Here is a 25,811-nt window from a genome sequence, read left to right on the forward strand (position 1 = left end):
CCGTTCGAACACACGAACATTGAGCGGCTGTTCGAATCGAATTTCGAACCTCGAACATTTTAGTGTTCGCTCATCTCTAGTCAGCAACCTTTGGCACTCCAGCTGCTGTGAACTACCACTCCCAACATGCTCCATTCACTTCCATGGGAGTTCCAAGAACAGCAGAACAAGTATGCATGCTGGGAGTTGTAGTTTTACAGCAGCTGGAGCGCTGAAGGTTGCCTACGCCTGAGATAGACTATGTGGTCTTTTTCTGCCATCCATCTTCTATGTTTCTGTGATCTCTCATGTAATACACAATGCTATTGGTATAACTGTGTATCATTAATATGTCTGTTAGCGTAATGCTGATGCTTTAATAGGCCCTGCGGGGCTTAGTAGGTGTAGTAAGATAGCAAATCTGGTGGCCTTGGTTAGGCTTCTAGATGCCATACCAAGTCCATAGCACCCCACAGATGACACTGAGATGCCTCAATTAGCATTGGCGGTCGCATCTAAGGAGTGAAACGACTGGAATAGGGGAGGTGAAAAGGCTTTGATACTGGCCATTGCATCATGGGCCTGCTGCACAGGTATCTCCCACCACAGATGTCTTGGTAATAGCTCCTGTACCTGTACCACCAACATGTAGTACTATTACATCAAATTGTGGGAACAACATGATGAAGAGTTCTACATGATTAGAAAAACATGGTTATGGTTTTTTGAGAAACAGCGCCACTCCTGTCCATGGGGGTTGCGTCTGGTATTGCATCCTAGCTCTATTAGAGTGTATGAGGTGGAATCAGAATAACTTTTTGGAAATATGAATACAAATTTATGAGATCAAACGGAATCCATCCATGTTAATTGGTTATTGTTAGTCAGAGACAAGACATCTTCCAGAAGAACTAAAGAACTGAAAGCATGTACGTCATAAAATAGTGTTTATTATTGTCTAAACATGAAGGCTGTCATCTGTATTGTTATACTGACTGTAATATGTGAATAAAACTGTGATTATTGAAGAAAACAGATTATTTTTATGTCTCCAAACACCAGATCAGGCAAAATAAACCACACAGCTGTAGAGCCGAATCTTAAGAAGTTTTACAGAAGATGCAACAGCAATCAACCAGACACAAAGAGGAAGTGGGGCGAGAAACACGACATCAGCTTCTAGATTTTGTGTGTTTAAGCCTAAATATCTGTGGGCGTCTCTAGTGTTGTACGCTCATGCCTATATCACAAGTGCAGGATTTCATAGAGGAAGCAGAAGTTGCTTCACAAATGTTCACTTGCGTTTAGCGCTCTGGCGGATTCTCTGCCAGTATATTACATATGTAACCAGACAGCCATCATCTTCACTGATCTCTGAACTTATAGTATATTGGATTGATCACAATCCTCTTATCTGGTAGCATAAGATGGCTTTGGGCTCAACGTACCAGCACAAACTGGCTGAAAAGTTGATGATACTAAATGACAGAGGCAAAGGAGTACTGATCCGCATCTATAACATCAAAAAGGTAAGAATTTAATATCTGGCGCATTGCCATATAGGATGTGATTTTTAATTCTCTGGAATGACTTGGGTCACTATGTGATAGTAGTACTAAATAAGGTGATGGCATTAGAATCCCAAATTTTGCTTGTTTAACTGATTTTTTTGAGTCTTGTGTGGGTGACCAAGAATCGCAACATGTGTGTAATGAAGAAGTTCTATATTGTTCAGGTTTTAGGCCATAAGAAGGCATCTTGAGAACAGAGACCATCTAATCTATGATCAGGGAAGGGTTTTCTATAATACTGCACTTATCTGTAGACCTCTGTCACTTATCGGAGAATTGTCAAGTTTATACAATATAACAGTGTATGTGAAGTAGAAAGAGTCCATACATGACATCATGTAAACCATCAATCAAATAAATCATAAATATATGTATTAATTAATAAAAGTAATGTTTGGTCGTGTCCATTAGTGTCCTCTATAAAGTGTCCATCGTCTCAGGATAAATCTTGTTGTCACTTGAGTTTTACATACTTTACATCTGCTGAACAGTAAATTAACTATGATAAATTACAGAACTGACTACACCCTGTTCCCATAATGTGTTTAAAGGGACTGAGCCACTGAAAGTTCCCCTGAGGCCTCCTTGTGAATGGAGCAACCAGTGCGCTTGTGTGACTGGCACTCTATCCACTTCTAAGGTTTGGTTCACATCTGCGTATGTATTCCGTCCAGTTAGAGTCCGCATGAGAACCCCCCGAACGGAATACAAACGGAATTGCAAGCGCTGTGCTGTAAAACCACACGTACCCTATAGACTATAATGGGGTAAATGTGCTTGTTGCGCACTGCCCACACGAATCATTCATGTGGACAGTGCGCGGCATGCACATGGACCCCATTATAAACTATGGGGTCCGTGTGCTTTAACTGGACAGCACTTGAAGTTGCGTTGGTATTCCGTTCGGGGGGAATCCCCATGCGGACTCCCCCGGATGGTATCCGAACGCTAATGTGAACCAGGGGTAAGACATTGCTGGGCCTATTATCTCAGGCAGCACCTACACCCCAATAGCAGTGAATGGAGCACGGGTCACACAAGCACACAGGCAACTCATTCTCAAGGATGCTTTAGGGGCACTTTTGGTCCCCCATTCTCTTGATTGCTGTGCAACCAAGCAGTTGGGACCCCTGCGATCTTACACTTGTCCCCAGTCCTGTGACTAGGGGGTAAGGCCGTATCTACACAACTGTGAAAAACATGGGTGTGACAGCTGTTTTGAGAACACATTGATTTCTATGTGTTTATTTACATGACCTTTTTTAATGACTTTTTTAAACTGACATGCTCTATCTTTGTCTGTCAAACAAGTTTGTGACAAAGGTTTGGGTTGACAATATGTTTTTGTTTGTCATTAATTGTCATCAGTAGGTGTTCTTTGTAGCACACTATTGGGTATTGTTTGGTAGGTTGCTATAGGCAACGTACCATATGTATGTTCTAGTTTTTTCAGAGGATTCAGTGGATGAGGACATACAGTACATTGTTGTGGTCCACAGCGGTATATCAACATTCTCTTCCACCATATCATCCTTCTATCCTTTCTTACGCTATTTTTGAACTAAGTGAAACGGCAGACCCGTTGCACACATTGTTCATCTAACTGGTGAGTCACATGGTTTTAATTCTCTGAGGCCGCCATGTCTCTTTTTTGGTTCATTACGCATTGCTACCTGTATTAGCCATTTACACTTTTTATAGTCTTGTGGTTTTAATAGCATTTATTAAAAGTTATGTTTTATTGATTGTTCTTTTTGGAATTGGCAAACAGGTTTGTTGCATAAGGGGTTCTATAATGGATGTTGCATGACCATCATGGTTGTCAGGAAATGTTATTTTTGAATAATGATAAGGTATATAGTACAGGTTTCCAATTTAGTTTAAGTGTTAAATCCTCACAATTTTCTAGATCTCAGTTTGCTGTCATTGTTTACTTCTAGTGGATAACGATCAATCCATGGTCATGTGATATACAGTCCATGGTCATGTGATATACAGTCCATGGTCATGTGATATACAGTCCATGGTCATGTGATATACAGTCCATGGTCATGTGATGGACACACAGGTGCTCAGCTCATTACAAGATGTCTGATTACTGTGCTGTGACTGCAACAAACTGTGCACCTGTGTGTTCGTCATGTAACCATGGACTGTCCATCACATGACCATGGACTGTATATATCACATGACCATGCACAGACTTTCATCCACTGGAAGTAAACAATGAATAACAACAAGCAGAGATCTAGAAAACTGTGAGGAATTGGTAAAGAAAGTATATTGGGAAATTGTACAACTTTTCATTATACAAACAATAACATTTATTTACTTTAGTTGGTCAGTGCCAGAAACATATAGTATATATGTCCAGGTGGTCCACTCTTATCTCTGCGTACCTGTATGTCCTTGTAGTGTTAAGCAGTTGCATCAAATCGTGCAGCTTCAGAATTGGGTAGCCAGTTATGACTACAGCCGGAGTCCCTATAGAGAAGGCAGGGACAGTTTATTACCCTCCATACCTTCAATGACACTGTGTGCACAGCTATGGGAGCCACCATGATACAGCTTCCCTCTGACCCAGTCACATGAACGCTATGGGCCTGGGAACTGTAAGGGTTCATTCACATGGAGGAAAATGGTGAGGAATTTGGTGTGGAATTTTTTTCAGTGCTGAAATTTCACGCCAAATTCCTCACCATTTTCCTCTGTGTGAATGGGCCCTAAGAGCTGCTGAGTCCTAGAGGACCCAGATCAGTTCTGCAGTTCATGTTAGGAGGTTGCATTTCTCCTGTAACTGGGGCTAACTACAGTATATCACGATATATAGCGTGTATCACATTGAAAGCAATAGGTAGAAAAGCCTCCCATTGATTTAAATGGGGAACGCGCGTGTGCCAGCACCCATTCAAGTCAATGGGATCTGTTTTTTACGCCGCTGACTATGAACGAGTTTCACGTTCAGAATGAGCTAGTGTAAACTCCCTGTGTAGGCTCCCTAAGGTATACTGAAAGCAGAATGTCTGCAGAGGAAACCCAAAAATTTATCTGGTCCTAAACTATAAGGAAATTGCCCCAATACAGAAATGGTTAAAGGCATTACATTACACTGTCATTACAGGCACTGTTGCTTCAACAAACTATACATAAATGAATGGTACAGGCGATTATAAGAAACTTTGTATTATATCTTATCAGAGAGAAATGCTTCATTCTGCTCTTATCAGACTGTTTCCATCCCCCCACCCCTCTGCTAAAATGACTTTCACACTAAAAATCTCTGCTACTGTATAACCATCTCAAGACGGACTACAGTTCATGTGGCTCATGTTACCCATGTCTATAGAAGTAAGGTGGCGATACCAGAGGTGTAACTTGAAGCTCCAATGCATAATCTGTAATGGACTATGTGCCATGTAAAGACGACCTTTCATGTCCTTGGGTACATGCGGTTTTACATAGAAAGAGAAAGCCGACAGTACGCTGAATTCAACACACTGAAGAAAATTTGTTGGCTTTATCATTATGTGCCCTGGGACAAGAGATATCGGTGCCATTGCCGATCTCTGCCCACTGTCAGAAAGGCGTTCCTGACAGTCTAGTTGGGCTTTGAGGAACAACCCCCCTGACAGTACTCGTCCATATCTCTGTACCGTCAAAGGACGTGTTCCTCACCACCCAGCCGTGACGCTAAGCTGTGCGGAACGTGCTCCTCCCCCCAGTACTAATCTATTAACAAGTGCAGTCGGGGGTAGGGGGCATTCCTCACAGCTTAGCGTTATCGCTGGGCAGTAAGGAACGCTGAATCTGACAGTACAGTGCTATGGATGAGTACTGTCAGGAGGGGCGTTCCTCACAGCCCAGCAAGACTGTAGGGAATGCCCTTCTGACATTGGGCAGAGATTGTTGCCCCGGGGCACATAACAGTGCGCTGAATTCAGTGTACTGTTGGCTTTCTAGTGGTATATAAAACCATATGTTCCTGAGGACATGAAAGGTCCTCTTTAAGGGCAGAGGGACCTTTGGGGCTTCCTAGGAGTCCATAGCCCAGTAGTGAATGCTACCACTGCACCTTCTATAGCTACGTCCCTGGCACAGACATTTGTAGATGGTGGTTGCTCTTTTACTTAACAGGCTCCTATGCAGCTACACAGGCGGCCATGTCCGCTCCTGATATAAAATGTTAGAATCTCATTCGGATACAGTTACATTTTGAGGATGAAGACACATATAGTATTAGGATCTACAATCAGGAAAGACTGAACAGCCATGTGGATTATTTTTGGTAATGGCTGCAAAACTGCAAAAGCACGTGGCCATTAACAATAAACAATCTATAAGCAATTAAAATATAGCCACTGATTGGCAAACCACAGCGAGCATCATGGCTGCATCACGCCTTCATCCTGGTTATCTGCTGTTTACCATGTGTGTATTCATCCTAGAGAGGGTGTTCCTATTTCCACATTTCCATATTACTTACCTAATTGTTGTCTCCTCATCATAAGGCTGTGTTCAGACAACCGTGATACAAAATGGCCGTGAAAAATCGCGAGCATCTATTTTCACAGATACCTCGTAGACTTTAGTCTATCGAGGAATCCATAAAAACAGACAAAAATCTGGCATGTCCTATATTTTGACAGCCTATTACTATTCACTGTCAATAAAATGGTCATGTATTCTACCATTAAAAACCTTTTTTTTCCTCAATGACACGATGGAATAGCCTTAAGAAAGGCTATTCTTCTCCTACCTTTAGATGTCTTCTCCGCGCCCCCGTTCTGTTAAAATCCCGTTTTCACTATTATGCAAATGAGTTCTCTCGCAGCACTTGGGGCGGGCCCCAGTGCTCAAACAGCACTGGGGGCATCCCCAATGCTGTGAGAGAACTCTCCAGCGTCGCCTCCATTTTCTTCAGGAACGGGGTCTTCACACGTCTTCTTCTGGGGTTGGCTTCAAACTTCTAGGCCTCGGTGCTAGGGCAAAGCCGACTGTACTTGCCTGCTGGCCACAAGAAAATGGCCGCTTGCACAGTACTGTGGCAGGTGGGCATGCGCAGTCAGCTTTGCCCTAGGCCCGAGGCCTAGAAGTTTGAAGCCAACCCCCGGAAGAAGACGTTCGAAGACCCCGTTCCTGCAGAAGATGGAGGCGGTGCTGGAGAGTTCTCTGACAGCATCGGGGACGCCCCCAGTGCTGCGAGAGAACTCAGGAGAAAACAGGATTTTAACCAAATGGTGGGGTGGAGAAGACATCTAAAGGTAGGAGAAGAATAGCCGTTCTTAAGGCTATTCTGTTGTGTCAACGAGAAAAAAAGGTTTTTTAATGGTAGAATCCCTTTAACTGATTTTAATGCACCCACAATAAAAGACCATCCATCACATGGCAATTAATATTGTTCGTGTCAATGGAGCCTAAACTCTTACTATACTTACTATGTCATCAAGAAATAGTTATTGGGCTAAACCAATATACATTACATGAAGGATTGTCTTGCTGTCTGAGCATGGTACTTAGAATAGTCTATATTTGCACATTTATTTTAGTCAATACAATGTTCTCTGCTTGTGCACTTCAATATTCCACAATTTTCTTTCTAGACAAACTTCAGCTGTGAACAGGCCTCTCGGCACCGCCCTGCTGTGTTTCACTATTTCATGTGTGACAGTGATAGAAATGCTCACTTCCTGTCGGTTGGATACTAAACTTGTTTAGGAGGAAGTTACAAGCCCTGTTTAGTTCAGATACTATTTTTGTATATGTCACAAACATTCGTGCTGAAAAAAATAATGTTTCAATGTTATAGATTTAATAGAGAACTCCAGAAAGGAGAAAAACAAAGATAAAAATAACAAAGACATAACCTGAAGCCCCTGGACCCAATCTAAAATCTGTAACAAATCTTCCACCCCTGCCATGTGGTATCTTTTATTGTAACAAAGGTAGCACAGGTCTTTGTGCGATTCAGGGTTGAAAGTGTGCAACTACTACGTCTACACCCCTAGATTTAACTATCACCCTCTCTGTGATTTTATAGTATACCTAAAGTTTTGATCCACTTTTCATTTTCTGGTAACATTTGTGACATTAAAGGCTGAGGCCCCACGTTGCAGAAACGCAGCTTTTTGTGTTGCAGATATTACTGTGTTTTTTTGAGTCAAAGCCAAGAATAGCTATAAAAGGAATGGAAAATATATAGAAAGCTCTTGGGCCAGGTTGACACAGAGTTTTTTTTGGCCGCGTCAAAATCCGGGTCAAAAAAGCCGCCTCCCATTCAATTCAATGGGAGCCGGTCATTTCCATTGAAAAAAGAAACGACCCAGGGGTAACACGGTGGCTCAGTGGTTAGCACTGTAGCCTTGAAGCACTGGAGTCCTAGGTTCAAATCCTGCCAGGAACAACATCTGCAAGGAGTTTGTATGTTCTCCCTGTGTTTGCATGGATTTCCTCCCATTCTACAAAAAACATACTGATAGGAGAAGAAAAATGTACATTGTGATCCTTATAAGGGGCTCACAATCTACATAAAGAAAAAAGAAACAACCTGCCCTATCTTGACGCGTATTCCGTTGCGGAAACCACCACAGCATCCGTGTCAAGACAATCCCTCTGGACTAGGCCCATTCATCTGCTCAATTCACTCCTGGCTTTGCTGAAAAAAACACAACAAAATCTGCAACAAGAAAGCTGCATTTCCACAATATGGGGCCTTAGCCTTGCAAAGAAAGCTCGCATAGGTTTCCTCTGCAAATTTTCTGCTTCAATTACACCTACAGGTATGTTTCCTTAGTTATAATTGACATGCTGCAATTTCCAAAATCGCAAAAAGTTCCTTGTCCTAAATAGAGTGGGGGTTAGGCAGCCCATTCCTTTCAATGGTACCTTTAAGAAATCTAAATCAAATCAATATTTGGTGTGACCACCCTTTGGAGGAGGAGTCCTGGAAATGATGAAATAGAACCCACAGAGCCCTGTTCTCAACATCATCCAGTCTCTGTGGGATTACATGAACAGAAGGATTGAAGCAAGCCTACATCCACAGCATATCCGTGCTTAGTTCTCTAAGATGTTTGGAACAACCTCCCTGCCCAGTTCCTTTAAAAACTGTCTGCAAGTACACCTTAAAGTTAAGGCCCCACATTGCGGAAATGCAGCTTTTTTTGTTGCAGATTTTGTTGCGTTTTTTTTTTTTTTAAGCCAAAACCAGGAGTAGATTGAGCACAAGTTAGAAGTATAAGAACTTCCTATATATTTCCTATTCCTTTTGCAGCCACTCTTGGCTTTGGCTCAAAAAAATGCAGCAAAATCTGCAACAAAGAAAGCTGCGTTTTCGCAATGTGGGGATTTATCCTAAGGCTAAGGCCCCACCCACATTGCGGAAATGCAGCTTTTTTGTTGTAGATTTTGCTGTGGTTTTTTTGAGCCAAAGCCAAAAATGGCTACAAAAGGAATAGGAAATATACAGGAGGCTCTTATATTTCTCCCTTCTGCTTATTCCACTCCTGGCTTTGGCTCAAAATACTGCAACAAAATCTCCAACAAAAAAAGCTGTGTTTCCGCAACGTGGGGCTTTAGCCTAAAGAATTGATCCTGCTTTGAAGGCAAAAGGCAGTCACACCAAATATTGATAGTATTAGATTTATCTTTTGTTTATTAATTTCGTTTTGCTAATTTACAAAAATAAATGATTACTACTTCTATCTTTTTTTTACACCTGCCTAAAACTTTTGCACATTACTGTATATACTACTGTGTTAAGGAGGCATTATAAGACACAGGGACAGTTCAGGTTTACCCTAGGAAGAGCAATTATAGTGTTATGATCCATTGTAAGGTAAATGATCCTCCACCACCATACATATGGAGCAATGAGATTAAAAATAGTATTGAAACTGAGCAACATATTAGTATCATCCGCTGTTCCATTTGTACCTGCCACTTGGTCCTCAAAATATCTCAAACCGTTCAAATTGTCTGTGTATGACAGATGAGCTGCAGATGGGGGATTTATGACTTTGCCAGATATCCATATATCCTTCTAGCTGTGGACCTACCACTGGTAGACAGTTAAATGACAGTTGAATCCTGGATGTGCAGACATATCACTCAGGTCCATGCTGCCGACATGGCCTAGTACCTGCACATTAGCGCCAGCATTTGTGAAATCGCAATATTTTCACTGCAGAATTTTCCTGCAATGTATGGATGGGATTAGCCAGAATCCCATCTACTTTGCAAATATTGTAAAATGCTTCGTTTTTTGCTGCTGCGTTATTATTGCAGCCAAATCACAGCATTTTCACTACATATGGTCTCAGCCTAAGGCTAATTTCATATGGAGATTTTTGGACCGGAAACTGAGGCTGAGGCCGCCTCAGGTTCCCATCCAAAAGCAGGGTAGCCGCGACAAACATACATAAAAATGTATTGGTTAAGATTGTGATGGAGCTACCACCAGAGGGCAGCAACAACTTGCCCGCAACAAACAAAGACCGGAAGCTGACGTAAGTCACTCTCTATTCTACTTTGTATTCGACGCGGTGAGCAGCAACGAAGGATCTTGACAATAAAGTATTTGTTCAGCTAATCTAAGATTGAGTAAAAGGTTTAAAAGTGGCGCTTGCAAATGCAAGAAAAAGAAGCTACAAGAGTATGAGGCAAAGAAGCGAACGCCGATTACTGCTTACATGCATGTGCCAACTAGTACTACTCAATTGGAAGCAATGCAGCACGTTGTATGTGAGGACACGGCTGTTGCACCAACTCAACGTGAAAATATGGAACTAATTCAAGAGCAACTACTGAACACGAATATACAAACGAGCCACAAGAAAATAATATGAATATTCAGAATTTTTTTCAGACAACTAATGAGAAACACCATGTTCAAGATGTTGCAAATGTAGATAGTGATGTCAAATATATGTCTACTGTAACAGATGTTGGTTTGTGGACAAATTTATCGCAAAATGATGTATCATATTGGGTAGAGAAGGGCCCTTCTCAAGTTCAGCATTACTGTGGACCATCTTTAAATTCTAAGCAAGAATATAAGAATCAGTCCAGATTTTGTACAAAAGCAATTTTTTATTCAACAAAAGCCAATGGAGAAAATATACCATATATACTTGAGTATAAGCCGAATTTTTCAGCCCAGTTTTTGAGCTGAAAAAGCCCCCCTCGGCTTATACTCGAGTCATCAAAAGAATTTTTTTTTTTTTTTAGGAGGGGAGGGGGTCTATGACCAGTCACAATATTAATTTATAGAATCTCCCATAAAATAGTGCAAAAAAAATAAAATAAAAGTTCTAAATCCCTCCTTTCCCTAGAATACATATAAAAGTAGAAAATGACTGTGAAACACATTATACACATTAGGTATTCCTGTGTCTGACAGTGTCCGGTCTACTGAATATGGGGGATCTGCAGTGCTTCTGTTCCGACGGGAAGGGGTTAATAGGAGCACCGCAGATACCCTATATTCAGCCAGACTGAATTCCAAGTGGAGGAAGAAAAAACAGTCCTCAGGCTCAGGGAAGGGGCAGACAGACAACCAAAACATCCCCTCCCCTTCCCCAGCACCCAGCAATTACTGCACCCAAAAACTCCCACCATTTTAATTTTTGAAATTTTCCAGTAGCTGCTGCATTTCCCCCCTCGGCTTATACTCGAGTCAATAAGTTTTCCCAGTTTTTATGGTAAAATTAGGGGCCTTGGCTTATATTCGGGTCGGCTTATATATACGGTACCCTAGAATGGCTTGTGTACGACCACTCAAAAGGCTGCGTTTTTTGCTTTGTTTGTAAACTCTTTCCAAATATTGCATCTCCTGCAACAGCATTGACTTCTGAAGGGGTTAATGATTGGGAAAACCCTGCTATCATTCATACTCATGAAAATTCGGCAAATCATAGGAATGCTATGTTAACGTACTTAACAAGAGCAAAATGGAAAGCTTTATCTTCAAAGCTAGAGGAAGAAATAAGAAAAGAGCAGCAATACTGGCGTTACGTTATAGAAAGAGTTTTCGCTGTAATTTGCACTCTTGCAGAGAGAGGCTTACCATTTAGAGGAGACAATGAAAAGTTTGGAAGTCCAAATAATGGCAATTACTTTGGTGAAAGGGCCTCATAAGTGGAATAGCCTAGGGCCTCTTTTCATCTAAATCCGGCACTGATACTCGCTATCAGTCTTTGTTGTGTGGGAGGAAACCGGAGTACCCGGAGGAAACCCACTCAACCACGGGGAGAACATATAAATTCCTTGCAGATATATATGTTATTGAATTATATATTATATATGATATATATTTTAGACCTCTGCTAGAAGTTTACTGTGAGAAAGTAAATGAGGGGTACATTATGGGGTGTGTTCACACCTGCATCATTTGATCCATTCTTCTGGTCCAGTACAAAGAATACAATGAGAGGGACCCCATTGACTAAAATTGGGTCCGTTGGGTATTCGTTGTTTTCTTCCCGAAATCACCAGATTACAAAACATAATAAACAAAACAGACAATAAAATTAACAGAATATTTATTGTGGTCAGAAAATGGCATAAATAAAAATAGCGCAATAACCAGTAACAATCTGAGCTCTAATATTTATTAATTTATATTGACGTCTCTATTTGAGAGATAGAGGAGCCATTGTAGAAATGAGGAAGGATTCGGAGATATTCCCCTTTTGCTTGTATTATTTTTTAGAATTACTGAACTTGTGTCCTTACCCTCAGAGAATAGGTAGTTCAGGGAAACAGGTGGTTTTTCCACTTATTATTTTTTGCACGGGGGTCATCATTGTGATATAACAGCAGCAGCATAGAGGTCCCATGGGGGGGATTTATTATCCCATCTATGTTGGTTTCTGACGTAGACGGGTGATATTGTGGAGCAGATGTGTTGCAAAGCCTTTTCTTGCTCCTGCCAGTTTTCTAGCTTACATAGATCTCCATTCTGAACATGGCGTGCCCCAGAATTAATGTAACACCCCCTTGGGGCAACCTGTGTAGGCAGGATGTACCTTAGTTCCCATCTGACTATGGTTTCTCCACCTGAATTTTGCAGAGTTCAGTAGGAATACAGAAGAGTTTTACTCCTTTGCACAGGTTCATCTCGGGAGAATCCCCCCCTTCTGAGGTTACCTTAATATAGTTTCTAGAGATTCAGTATTACAGGCTCAATTGTTTGCTTGGGATAGAAACACAAATTCAATATCATTTGATTTCCTTTGCTTTGGTACGGTTTACTGCTCTAAAGTTTTCTGGCATTTCTCTACCTAGATCAATGTTTTGAATGAACAATTTTTATCACAATGAACTTACAAGTGTTTTATATTTTTTTCCAGACTTGCTCAGATGCCAAGACAAAGCCTCCTTTTTTCACAGATAAAACAATGGAGTCTTCTATAAAATACATTGGGAAGAAGTTTCCAAACATTGATGTCCGCAGCAGTACGGTAATTACCTAGTAATACCTGTTACGTTCGTGTCTATGCCCAGACCCAGAAACTGGACTACAGACTGCACCGCTAAGGGAACAGGGGAAGGAGACTTTCCCTGACGCTACGGCGGCTAGCTAGGCCCTGCCTGCGGGTGGTGATCAGCTGTTCCCAAGCTAGCCTTGGCCCCGATAACTCCTGGCTTTCTAACACGAAGGCCTAGCCGAAAGATAGGGCGAGAGCTACAAGAGAGTTAGGGACTTGGGATACTAAGGTGGTCACCCCTACAGAAACCAAGGTGCAGCTGCAGACAAAACAAACAGGATGGGATGTGCTCGACAACAGACACGCAGCACAACACAATACGCAACAAGAGAATGAAGAGAGGGACAATGGAGAGGTGAGGAAAGAGTTAACACAGGACTGGGGGCAAAACAAAATGGAACCCAAACTTCACAAATGACCAGATAGTGCCAGGCAAACAGAACTGAAGGACAGGGCAAAGTAGAAGTGTGGAGGGACAAACCAGACTCACACACAAGGCAACACTCACACCGCTTCCTAGTCAGTTGTAATTCCACAAAACAATCCTCCTCCCAGAGCCACGAATTCCAGTTGGTAACAACGAAAACCGGCAACTAGTGAAGCCAGCCCTCCTCCTTATACAGGCCCCAGAATCGTCCCATAGGATAATGGTAATGACCAACACCTGAGGTTCGATCCAAAGAACCTCAGGTAAATTCTGAAGGCCAATACTCAATGCCCAAACAGAATGGCCCAATGGCAAGAAAACCACCAGATCAAACCCCACCAGAAAAACACACAATTTTTATACAAGTCTTCAGGTCGTAACAATATCACTGTCAATTGAGTAAGGGTAGGTTGACATCTGCGTTTGGGTTTCCACTGGGGGGGGGGGTCTGCTTGGGGACCCCTGAACAGAAACCTAATCTGCATATAAAAGCAGTTACCTAAGGAAACCCGCAGACCCCATAAACTATAATGGAGTCCGTGTGTCTTCCAGTCGGTTTCCGCATGAAAAATGAGAAAAGTGCTGCTTGCAGAACTTTTTTCTCCACATTTTTCATGCCGAAAGTGGAACATAATGGGCCGAACACAGATGTGAACCAGGCCTAAGCCATACGCTTAAAACTATTTATAACAGTCACGGAACTGGCTCCATCCAGATAAAGAGGGCCCTACCCAATGCTAATCTAAGGTTACAGTATATTTCAATACATGTAGCACCTAATCCTCCCTGATCTATCGCAAAATATATACAAATACACACATAAGTTCCAAAAAGCCAGTTCATTCAACTAAATGACCAAAAGTGCCGTCGTGCATAACAAAAAAATTCAATTTCCAACGCTTCTTCCAGTGCCATCATTAGAGCAGGACAGATGATAGTGATGTCAGGAGGCCTATAAGTGATCCAAACTAACTTACCAGCTATAGTGCCCTACAGCTGCTGCATGGGTGCTATATTGGTGGATACCACATCAACATTTATAACATGAATGGGCTATATTTAATAGGCAATGGTGTACAAATCTAGTTACATGTACACATGCACACTCCAAAAAATATTGTATACCCCTTCCTCATGGACTCATATAAGGGGTCATCCTGCTCAACCCCAAGGGTGAGTTCACACATAGTTTTTTGGTCAGGATTTTGAGGCCGAATTCGCCTCAAAATCTTGACCAAAAAGACGGCTCCCATTTAAATCAATGGGAGCCGGTCAGTTCTTTTTTTCCGGGAGCCGTTTGCTCCGGCTCCCAGAAAAAGATGCGAGATGCTCATTCTTTCAGGCGGATTCACCTCACGACATCTGCCTGAAGACTCTCCCTCCCAACTAGGCCCATTCATTGAAGCCTAATCCGGAGCGGAGTGTGTGACGATCGCAGCTACCCGTATTTTGGTCCAGAACCTGAGGCAGCCTCTGTCTCAGGTTCTGGACCAAAAAACCCCATGTGAACTTACCATAAAAGTAAGGGAGCCTTCACACGGTTTCGTGGTTACGACTAGAGATGAGCAAGTAGGTCCTTGCTAGTCGGGAGTGCTGGCAGCTTGCATTTATGCGGGAACTGACTTTTTCTCATAGGAATGAATTGACCAGCGTTGATTGGCCAGTGTACAGCATTCAGCCAATCAACGCTGGCCAGGAGGCGGAGTCTAATATGGGACCACAATGGAGACTGCTGTGGTCTGAACTTAGACTCCGCCTCCTCACAGACAAGCCTCCAGCAGAACCAGCATTGATTGGCCGAATGCTGTACACTGGCCAATCAACGCTGGTCAATTCATTCCTATGAGAAAAAGTCAGCTCCCTCATAACAGCAAGCTGCCAGCTCTCCTGGCTAGCAAAGACGAGCCTGCGGCAAATCAACGCTGGTTCTGCCGGAGGCTCATCTGTGAAGAGGCAGAGTCTAAGATCGGACCACAGCAGTTTCCATTGTGGTCCGAAATTAGACCCCGCCTCCTGGCCAGTGTTGATTGGCCAAATGCTGTACACTGGCCAATCAACGCTGGCCAATGCATTCCTATGAGAAATAGTCAGCTCTCGCATAAACGCAAGCTGCCAGCTCTCCTTTTACAGTACGTGATTTAGTATGCAGTCTTCCTCGCCGTTCTGAGCCGCTGCACACTAAATCACGTTGATCCATTCCTACGCGGCGTCGTATGGCATGTTTCCGACTTACGTTGAAATTCGGTTTACGATGCTGCGTAAGAACGGATCAACGTCGTAAGTCGAGGACTACCTGTATATTGATATAGTTCTTATATCATGGAAGCAAAATATCTGCAGAGGTTTCCTTTTTGTGAAAAGCCCTGCGTTTTTTCCTGCAACGCTTTTATGCTTCAGCCCGCTATGTGGGACCTTAGCCTAAACCAGTTTTCTGCCATAGAGGGATAATATTGTGGTGCACATTTGGTGCAAGGCCACATGGTGTGAATGTGGATGGAAGGGGGAAGCTGGGTGGGCCTGACGTGGAAATCTATGCTAGTTCCTAACTGGTGTAAATCTCCATTCTGGTGCAAGGGCTTGTACTTGATTTATGAAGAGGCCGGAAGCCAGCCAGGCCCTTAGGGTGGATTATAATAAGATGAGATCATATAAAGGAGGATTATAATGAGAGTAATATATAGTATGGTGTAAGCTGCATACTGTACTACACTCAAATACCAAATTTCTATTACTGTTTATAATAATAATAGGAATAATTTTTGCAGTATTATACAATATAGTGTAAGTGGGTTTATTACCAAGTTTTTGGAAACTGAAAATAGTCTTCTCATTCTTTTCATGCAATAATAGTGTACATATTTTTCTCCTCCAACCCCAGCAACATCTTGGACCAGTGCACAAAGATAAAACTGAGATTGTGAAATACCTGACTGGTTATTATTTGACATTTGTGGACGTGATGGAATTTCGGGTAAGTAAAGTAAGCCTGATAACACGTAGATAGCCTTTTAATGATTTAGCTTAGATCTAGTGTTGAGCACATACAGGTCTATTACCATAACAAAGGCTGTTTTTTTCTTTGGCTGACAACTTTGTGTGAGATTTCTTAATGTGGAAAATAGTTCTGCTTTGAAGTCGTATTTATTTGTGTTTATAGGACCGAGCTCGGTTTGCCTGGATTGTACCTTCCTCGCGTGCTGTATATTTCTGGATTATTACTAGTATTTCTCAACAATTAAATTGTTTTTCATGATTTTATTCTTCATTTTATAATATTATCATCAGCAAACCTTTGTTCATTTGTGTTAATAGTTTTTCAGTTTTATTTGGTAATTCAAGATTTTATGAGATTTGTTTTTTTTTTATGGCCCAGAAGAACTCTGCTGCTTGATATGGAAGTAATTGTTTTATTCCCTTGCAGCACTACACAGTTCACATTATTACACAGTGTTTCACAGGTCACAGGATCTTCTGGGTTAAAAATATTGATGGCCTGTCCCTATATCAGTTAGGTTCTGACTCCCAATACCCCCACGACCAGCCGTTGTCAGCAACAGATACACAGAGAGTGGAGCAGGAAGCAGACAGCTCTGTTCTCTATGTAGTGGCCAGATCAGGTCCCATTCATTTAAAAGGAATCTAACCTGCGGTGACTCATATCCTCCACCACATGGTACACATAGCTTTCTGCTTCCTGCTCCATTCTCTGTGTATCAGCTTCAGAGAACTGCTCATTGATGGGTGTGCTGGGTGTCAGGCCCCATAGTTCTAATATTAGTGATCTATCTTTTGGATAGGTTACCAATATTTGTACATTGCAACAAAACCTTTAAAAGGGGACTCCAAGCCTCAGGAAAATTTTGCATGTATTGAATCTTGGAGGCTACACTGTCAGTCAAAATAAAATGGACAGAAACAAGGATTGCAAGGACAGGAGGAGAGCTGTGGGACTTTCAAGGAAAGCTGCACCCAAAGCAGCACTTGCAAATGAATTTGCTTATTTATATAATTATAATTTTTTCTCTGAAAGGGAGCAGCGGATATCGATAACAGATATTTCATATTAATCAGTGTGAAGTGCCCTACAACACTGTCTGGGGTGGCCCTGCTGAAGGCTCCCTTTAAAATGAATGGACTGTCCTTGTAATGCACCGGATCTTCCAGAGCTTTGATGGTTTTCCACTCAGATATATGGAAGAGATTTGGATAACTAGTCTATTAACTCAGAATCTATATAATTATATAAGAAAGGTATTATGTGCCTATTCTAAATTGTAAATAGAAGGGATGGGATGGGTAAATCGTAACCAAAAGGGACGTATAAAATAGAATTCTTTACCTGACGCGTTTCTAAAACTGGCTAACTGTCAGAAATGTCATCAGAGGTATATAGAATACGGGAGAAGAATCTGGCCATAATCAGAGCCAAAGGGAGCGGGAGAGTCTGCACAAGTGGGTCTCTAGAAATTAACCCTTAGAATGCCAGATTCTTCTCCCCTATTCTATATACCTCTCATGTCATATCTGACAGTCAGTTTTAGAAACGCGTCAGTGATAGCATTTAACAGTTTCATAGACTCTGCTAGGTAGGACATTTGTCCAGCTATTAAGACACCATCACATATTCTATGCACGGGTTGAGGTGCAGTGTGGTGTCTTTAGGCCAGGGAGTCATCATACTAATGCCCTGAATATTTATTTATCTCAAGGCTCTGTTGGCTGATGTCCTTTGGGGATTAGAACCCACTTGTCTATATATTGTTGGTTGGTTCTATTTTTTTAGGGTCGATCTTTGCTGAATGGAAAGGGTGGTTGTTATTTAACCCTTTTCCATTGGCGATTAGAACCGGTGCATGTTTGACCCTTTGTGTGTCTGTATGTTTTGTGGTCGAGTGACTCTAGTTTTTTCTTCATTCTTTTAATTGTATCAATAAAGAATTCTATTTTATACATACCTTCTGGTTAGGATTTACCCACCCTATCCCTTCTATTTACAACTAGCATCTGCCCGTGACTTCGTCCGCCGGTTAGCATTGGCATTGAGCTGCGTACATGTAGCCAATTGGCGCTGGTTATGGTATGCCGGCCCTAGGCCAACCCCCTCCCACCGCACCCAGCCCCCAGGGAACCCCCTTCCCCACCACCGCCTCCCCTCCCACGGCGGCCCCCACACCCACCATCTGGCCTCCCTCCCGCGGCAACCCCGTCCCCTCTCGGCCTCAACACCCACCTCCGACTTCCACCCTCTTGCGTGGGACCCCCTCCCTACCCCCCCTTTCCCGCAGCAGCACACATACCTACCTTAGGGCCCCCCGCGGAACCCCCCACGTCAAGCTCCCTCCTTTCTACCCCCACTCCCCTGGTCTCCTGTCCCCTCTCTCTTTCTCGTCCCCCATTTTCCCCTTTCCACCCCCTCCCCACTCCTCCTCCTACCATGGCATCCTCTCCCGCGGTTCCCCCTGCTTCCTCTCTCGGCCACCCCTCACACAGATTCCACAGCCCCCTCCCTACCCCTCGTTCCTTGGGATGCACCTCCTGCGCAACCTCTTGGCCCAAGCATGGGTGAACATGGTAATGTCCTGGCATACTGAGTGGAAAGGCATAGCCAATACACTGGGCGCACGGCTGGACACTGAGCCTGTATGCGTGACTGATAGCTCCGCCCACACTGCAGCGCGAGCCAATGCGGTTACTTCGCAAGGGCCTGGGATGACGTCATCTCAGATCCTCAAGCAGATATCGGAGCGAACATCGGTGTAATTTGTCGTGAAGACCGGCGGCGTAGGGATCTACAAAGTAGCCTATCTTTCATTCCAGGACCCAAGGTAAGTATATGCAAAATTTCACTGATATCCGTTCCGTAGTTTAGGCGTGATTAGGGAACAAACATACAAACACACAAACCCACAAACATCCAAACACACAAACTTTCACATTTATAATATTTGTAGGATATTAACTCAGAATCTCCTCAAAATATATTTAAAGATGGATTTCAATTAATTATTGAATTAATACTCAGCTATTTTCATAAGCTCATCTGACTCTTCCTTAGCATGAATGGAGATATCCTTAAAGGGGTTGCGCCAAGTGTGAAAGTTATTCTCTATCCATAGGCTACAGGATAACTATCTATCTCAGTTATTCTGTTTGTAGAATAGCATAATAACAAGCATATAAGTATTGATGATGACGACGATGATGAGGATGATAATAGAAGTTGTACTCTAAGAACCAAAAATTAAAACAGTAGGATTGATTAATATCTGTCAATTATTGTTACTTTGCATATAATTCAACTGTATTATATTTGTGATTATAATATTCATAAAATACTATGACGTGAAACCCTAATTCTATTTGTTCTCCACCTGCAGGACCATGTGTATGAATTGCTGAATACAATTGATGCCTGCCAGTGTTACTTTGACATTGTAAGTAAAAGTATCCCAAGTATATATAAGTAGCCCAATTGAGGAAGATTATAGAAAAGCTCCTAATTTACAATAATGATTAAATTGTATAAAATGGAGCTCAGAGTATTTGTCACTTTCTTGGCAAGCAAGGAAATCGAGCTCCATTTATAGAACTGCAGGGTGCAGGTAAAATTCACAGTGTATGATCAGCACCAACCCATGCTGCGAGATCAGAAAAGGCTGGAATTTCTGCTTAATGTTCTTCACGAAAGTTTTTACTAAATTCCCCATACAAGTTGAGACAAACTTTTTTTTGTATCATGGCAGTACAAACTTCAATTTCTACACAACTTTTTTCAGGTTCTTCTTGCAATATTTGCTGCATAACAATTACTTTAAAATCTCTTGATCACTTTTAATATGGCCATTCTCAGTGAAAGCTGTGCATATGACTTGCTTCTACATAGAAGTATCATGCCACTAAACATGAAGTGTATTATGAAACCACAGAGACTATATAGACTAATAAATGTATCTTTGTACCATATTAGCCAGTGAATATGAAATGTAAAGAGAAATTGTGTGATACCATGCCTGATGAAGAGACCTAGTAGTCTTGAAAGCTTGCAATCCGTCATCATTTTTGTTAGTCATTAATAAAAGTATCAACTACTGAAGACACAATCTTTATATAATATAGACTAATGTGTAACCTTGGTGCACATTGCTTTGCTTTGGTTACATAAATTGTGTGACTCACTACATTCCTATACTGTATAGTGTGGTAAGTATTTAAAAGCATTTTCCGAGGCTTAGATATTAATCAGACCTTTGTATAGCTCAAAAGTATCTGATCAGTGGGGGCCAAAACAATGGCACCCGCGCCATTCAGCTGACACTTTTTCATTGAATACTAGGCACAGCGCCAGAGATTGTATAATGGCTGTTCCTAGTATTGCAGCTCAATATCATTCACTTGAGTAGGACTGAGTTGTAAACAGGCCATATAACCCATGAATTCAACATAAAAGGCAGAATAAGGGGCTAAAGTCCTTGCCTGAGTATCACAGCCACTTCAATCAGTTGGATCCTCTCTGATCTGATACCGATATAAGGATATGTTATCAATATTGATACCTCCAAACCCCTTTAACATTTTCATAATAGTTCATTGTTGTTTCCTATTTCATTATCTTGCAGAATATAAATTACACCTTTACAAAGAATTATCTGGACCTGATAGTGACGTATTTCTCTGTAATTCTGCTAATGTCTCGGATTGAAGACAGAAAGACTCTTATTGCTCTTTACAACTGTGCTTTTGAAATGCTGCAAGGACAGAGGTAGGTAGCACAATTTAAGGCCGCTTGCACACGACCATGGGCTAGGTTAATGTGCTATCCCGTTTTTTCCCCCATTCATTGAATAAATGGGGCCATGGAAGCACAGCCGGTGCACAGGTGGCACACGGATGACATTCGTGTGCCGCCCATAAACCGAATGTGTCGTTCAATCACGGTCAGCGGCTAGAACACGGTTAAGTGCAATGGGCCTAAGGGTATGTTCACACTGATTCTTGAATGTCAAGCTGCAAAAACAGCTTAGGGAGCCTTCACACGGAGTAAACGCGTGTGTATTTTTGCAAAATACACGTGTAAAAATACACGTTTAAAAATAAGACTCCCATTGATTTCAATGATATTTTTTACACATGTAAAAATACGCCTGTAAAATGTCATTGAAGTCAATGGGAGTCTTATTTTTACACATGTATTTTTACACGTGTATTTTGCAAAAATACACGTGCGTTTACTTCGTGTGAAGGCTCCCTTATTAGAGAGGGCGTTTTTGAGGCATTACACTCATTACAATGGAATTTGGATAGCTTTTTTCTTACTCAAGATGGGACAAGATGCTTCTTTCTTCAGCTAGTTCAATTCAACAGTGTTTGTAAAGAAGCTAGCTGACTCCACTAAAATTAATGGGAGAAGATTTCTGGCATTTATGGAGTTGATTATAAAGCTATTGATGCAGAAAGATCTCAAAAACAGCTCCAAAGTAGCAATGCAATCCCACCCTAAATTGATATCCAAAAATATGCTTATATACTTGCCATTAAAACTCTCCTGCACCCATAGTGACATAACGTCACATATCTAAATAAAGTATTCTGGAGGAGATGAAGATGGTAGAAGATGAAACAATTTATGATGTATTCATTGTGTATTTATTTCAGATTTTGTTTTGCCTTACAGTGACCCTTCATTTGCTCGTCTTGGACAGATGTTACTGGAGTATGATAGCCCCCTGAAGAAACTAAGTGAGGAATTTGGTCCTCATACTAAGGTACAGTAGGTGAAGTCAGTAATACATTTGTCTTATCTTCCTATTCGTATAAAAGAAGTATATACTAGATGACAAAGTCACCGCTTAATCTTTCATGGCTGTGGTGAGAATACACGTCTCTGCGGCTGCTTGAGATAGAAACAGCTGAGACACATTCACTGGGCAGATAGGCCTTATCTCAGTATACATTTTTACAATGGGCCTTAAAGCGTACCTTCTATAATAAAACCACTTTTCATAAATGAATAGTATGGATAAATATAAGAAACTATGTACTAGATCTTATTAAAGGAATCTGTTTCCTTCTCCACTTACTAGGCTGTGCTCCTCCTCTTATTCACTCAGACTGGTTATTTATATAGTATGCTATCCAGCTCACACATGTAAGTCTATGGAGATGGTAAGGGGGAAGGAGACTGTTAATTCATTTATTGCCCCATTTTGTGTAGTAGTATAGTCTTATCTTGAAATATAGCAGTGTCAGAAGAGCTCTCTCTCAGTCACAGAAAGTTGAGTCTTTTTCAGCAGCCCCCTCCCCCCTATGCTCCATAGACATGTATGTAAAAAGTAATACTACTTGATAAATGGAGAAGGAAAGATATGTCTATGAGGTAGAAGGGGTGACCCAAGAGGTAAAACCCAGCAACACTCAGAGCTTGTTTTCTCATCCTTAGACAGTTACTGACGCCTTGATGTCCTTGCACTTCTTATTCTGCCGGAGGTCTCAGTCAGCAGATCAGTGGAGAGGAGCCCAGTTGTTAAGTCTCCTCAGCAATCCTGCAGCAATGATTTCTCCATGTACTTCAGACACGGTAAGATAAGAAAAAATCCAGTTTTTATGTATGTTGTGGTTCAACATCCCAGATACCAAAATACTAAGTATACTTTATTGAAACCAAAGCCTCTTCCAAAAATCAATTTGAATCTACAGGGCAATAATAAATTAAATAATAATACATTTTATTTATATAGCGCCAACATATTCCGCAGCGCTGTACAATTTGTAGAGTTCAAATACAGACAGATACATAAAGAAAGTCATTTCACACAATGGGACTGAGGGCCCTGATCGCAAGAGCTTACAATCTATGAGGTAGAGGGTGTGACACAAAAGGTAGCAGGGGCTGCATTGCTTATACAGAGGTCAGACACTTTTGTAACAGAGGTGACTGTCATTACATAAACATAAGACTTTATGAGCCGTCACCAGTCATGTCCTTTAACATGTGGATGGAGCTTGGACCTATAAAGTCAGCCTGAAATGGCATCATATCATGTGGGGTAATTTGGGAGCGGGGACAAAGGAGGGTTACATTTTGGGGATTCTAATTATATTATGGAAGGGTTTACATTAGAAATTGTGATAGGCCTGTCTGAAAAGATGCATCTTTAGCTTGTGTTTGAAACGGTAGAAATTGGGAGTTAATCTGATTGTCCGGGGTAGAGCATTCCAGAGAAGTGGTGCAGCTCGGGAGAAGTCTTGTATATGAGCGTGGGAGGTTCTGATAATAGAGGATGTAAGTGTTAGGTCATTGAGTGAACGGAGAACATGGGTTGGGCGGTAGACAGAGATGAGGGAGGAAATGTATGGAGGTGCGGCATTATGGAGAGCCTTGTAGATGAGGGTGATAAGTTTATATTTTATTCTATATTGAATAGGCAGCCAATGTAGCGACTGGCACAGACCAGAGGCATCACTGTAGCATCTAGACTGATAGATGAGCCTGGCCGCTGCATTCAGAATAGATTGAAGAGGGGAGAGTTTAGTGAGGGGAAGACCGATTAGTAAGGAGTTACAGTAGTCAAGGCGAGAATGAATCAGAGAGACAATAAGTGTCTTTAGTGTATCTCTGGTAAGGAAAGGGCGTATTCTGGAGATGTTTTTGAGGTGGAGGTGACATGAGCGTGCAAGTGATTCAATATGAGGGGTGAAGGAAAGGTCTGAGTTAAAAATAACCCCGAGGCAGCGGGCATGCGGACATTATCCTGCAACCAGAGAACATGTAAGAGCTTCCCATACAAAATGACCACCAACAAGATAAAAATCCCCAACTATGAGGGTTGCAAAATCCCAGTTACCTTCATCTCCACCATGCCAAATGTATTCTACATAATTTTATGTACCACGTGTCCTTCTGGTGGTCTATATGTTAGTAAAACAGGACAGAATCTTAGAATGAGGATGAAGTCACATCATCATACAATAAAAGAGCAGATTAGAGATCTCCCTGGGCCAAAACATTTCTCTAGCACTGTATCACAACATAAATTACATGAAAATTTTGGTATTGGAAACTTTTTGGATTATTGGATATAAGAAAACTTTCGGTGAGAGAGGAGGGTCTGTGGGAATGAACTCATGACAACCTTTGACACGCTCAGAATCGGGATGATGACCGTATGTCATGGATTTATGTAATTTTAGATCACTTAAGGAATGTGCCCTCAGACCTGATAAGGGCAGCACAACCATGGACCAGATCTCAATCAGGAAACAATAAAACTTTCACACTCCTTATCTATGAAGTGCTCCAATATTTATTGCTGTCATTGTGATACCATGCCTGATGAAGAGACCTAGATAGTCTCAAAAGCTTATCATCATCTTTTCAGTTAGCCGTTACAAGGTTTCAACTACTGAAGATTCTCCGTTTTTATCTTTTATTGGGATTCATAAACATTTTAAGATCAGCTTTTTATTTATTAGTCTTCATTTGTGGTTCCTTGATGTCAGCTACACCACAGTTATTACAAGAGAAAGGCTTAAGGGGATATCATCACTCCTTGGGGAGAGACCAAGGCTTGTGACACATCTAGGAAAGCCCAAGCTCCAGAAACTGAAATCTACTTAAGTAAAGCACTAGACTAGATTTCAAGTGTTACTTATGCCAGTGACCAAAATGTGTCAGGATGTAAAAAAAAATCAGAATCTGGTCCCACCTACATCCCAACCATGCCCTACACATTTTTTTAGGAAGTAGTGTGAGTGTCAGAAAAAGGGTAAAAAAAATTGCACTAATTTACCATCAGTCATAGTTTCCAGAATCTTAGGCTACATGTACAGTTGTGGTTTCAGATGACCAAAAGTCAGATTTAGATTTCTTTCCACATGTTAGTTTGTTCCATTTAGTGCTTAATAAGTGAGTCACATACTGGGCAACCCCTTTATCTCTCAGTTACTCTCAGCGAACACATTTTTGACAATTTCCATATCTCTAAGTAGTATATGCCTATAACTAGGCCTAATTTCTCTGTTAAGGCTATGTTCATAATAGTATCTTTTTATCTGTTGTTCTGATCCGTCATAGGATCAAAACAACAGAATGAAAGGCTAACAGAAGGACAGATGCAGATGAAGCAGATTTGTAATTCATCCGTCATCATTCGCTGCAATCAGTGGCGTAACTAGGAATGGCAGGGCCCAGTGACGAACTTTTGACATGGGCCCCCCAACGACCCCCTCCTACGCATTCCTGCGCACTCCATTATGCCCCATAGTGGCCCCTTCACACAGTATTATCCCCCACAGTGGCCCCTGCACACGATATTATCCCCCATAGTGGCCCCTGCACACAGTATTATCCCC

At 41.7% G+C, this 25,811-nt stretch overlaps 1 protein-coding gene across 1 annotated transcript in view; it reads left to right on the forward strand.

Moving 5' to 3' along the window:
* The first annotated feature begins 1,326 nt into the window (after positions 1–1,326).
* NCKAP1L (NCK associated protein 1 like) overlaps positions 1,327–25,811 on the forward strand; it is a 164,956-nt gene continuing 140,471 nt past the window's right edge. Inside the window, exons 1-7 of the mRNA XM_075265865.1 lie at positions 1,327–1,508; positions 12,899–13,009; positions 16,342–16,434; positions 19,841–19,897; positions 21,080–21,222; positions 22,135–22,225; positions 22,900–23,037. Of these exons, the coding sequence (XP_075121966.1) occupies positions 1,407–1,508; positions 12,899–13,009; positions 16,342–16,434; positions 19,841–19,897; positions 21,080–21,222; positions 22,135–22,225; positions 22,900–23,037 (735 nt within the window). The 5' untranslated portion in view covers positions 1,327–1,406. The remainder of the gene's footprint in view (positions 1,509–12,898; positions 13,010–16,341; positions 16,435–19,840; positions 19,898–21,079; positions 21,223–22,134; positions 22,226–22,899; positions 23,038–25,811) is intronic.

This window comes from Leptodactylus fuscus, chromosome 2, assembly GCF_031893055.1.
Source record: "Leptodactylus fuscus isolate aLepFus1 chromosome 2, aLepFus1.hap2, whole genome shotgun sequence".
Classification (NCBI taxonomy): Eukaryota; Metazoa; Chordata; class Amphibia; order Anura; family Leptodactylidae; genus Leptodactylus; species Leptodactylus fuscus.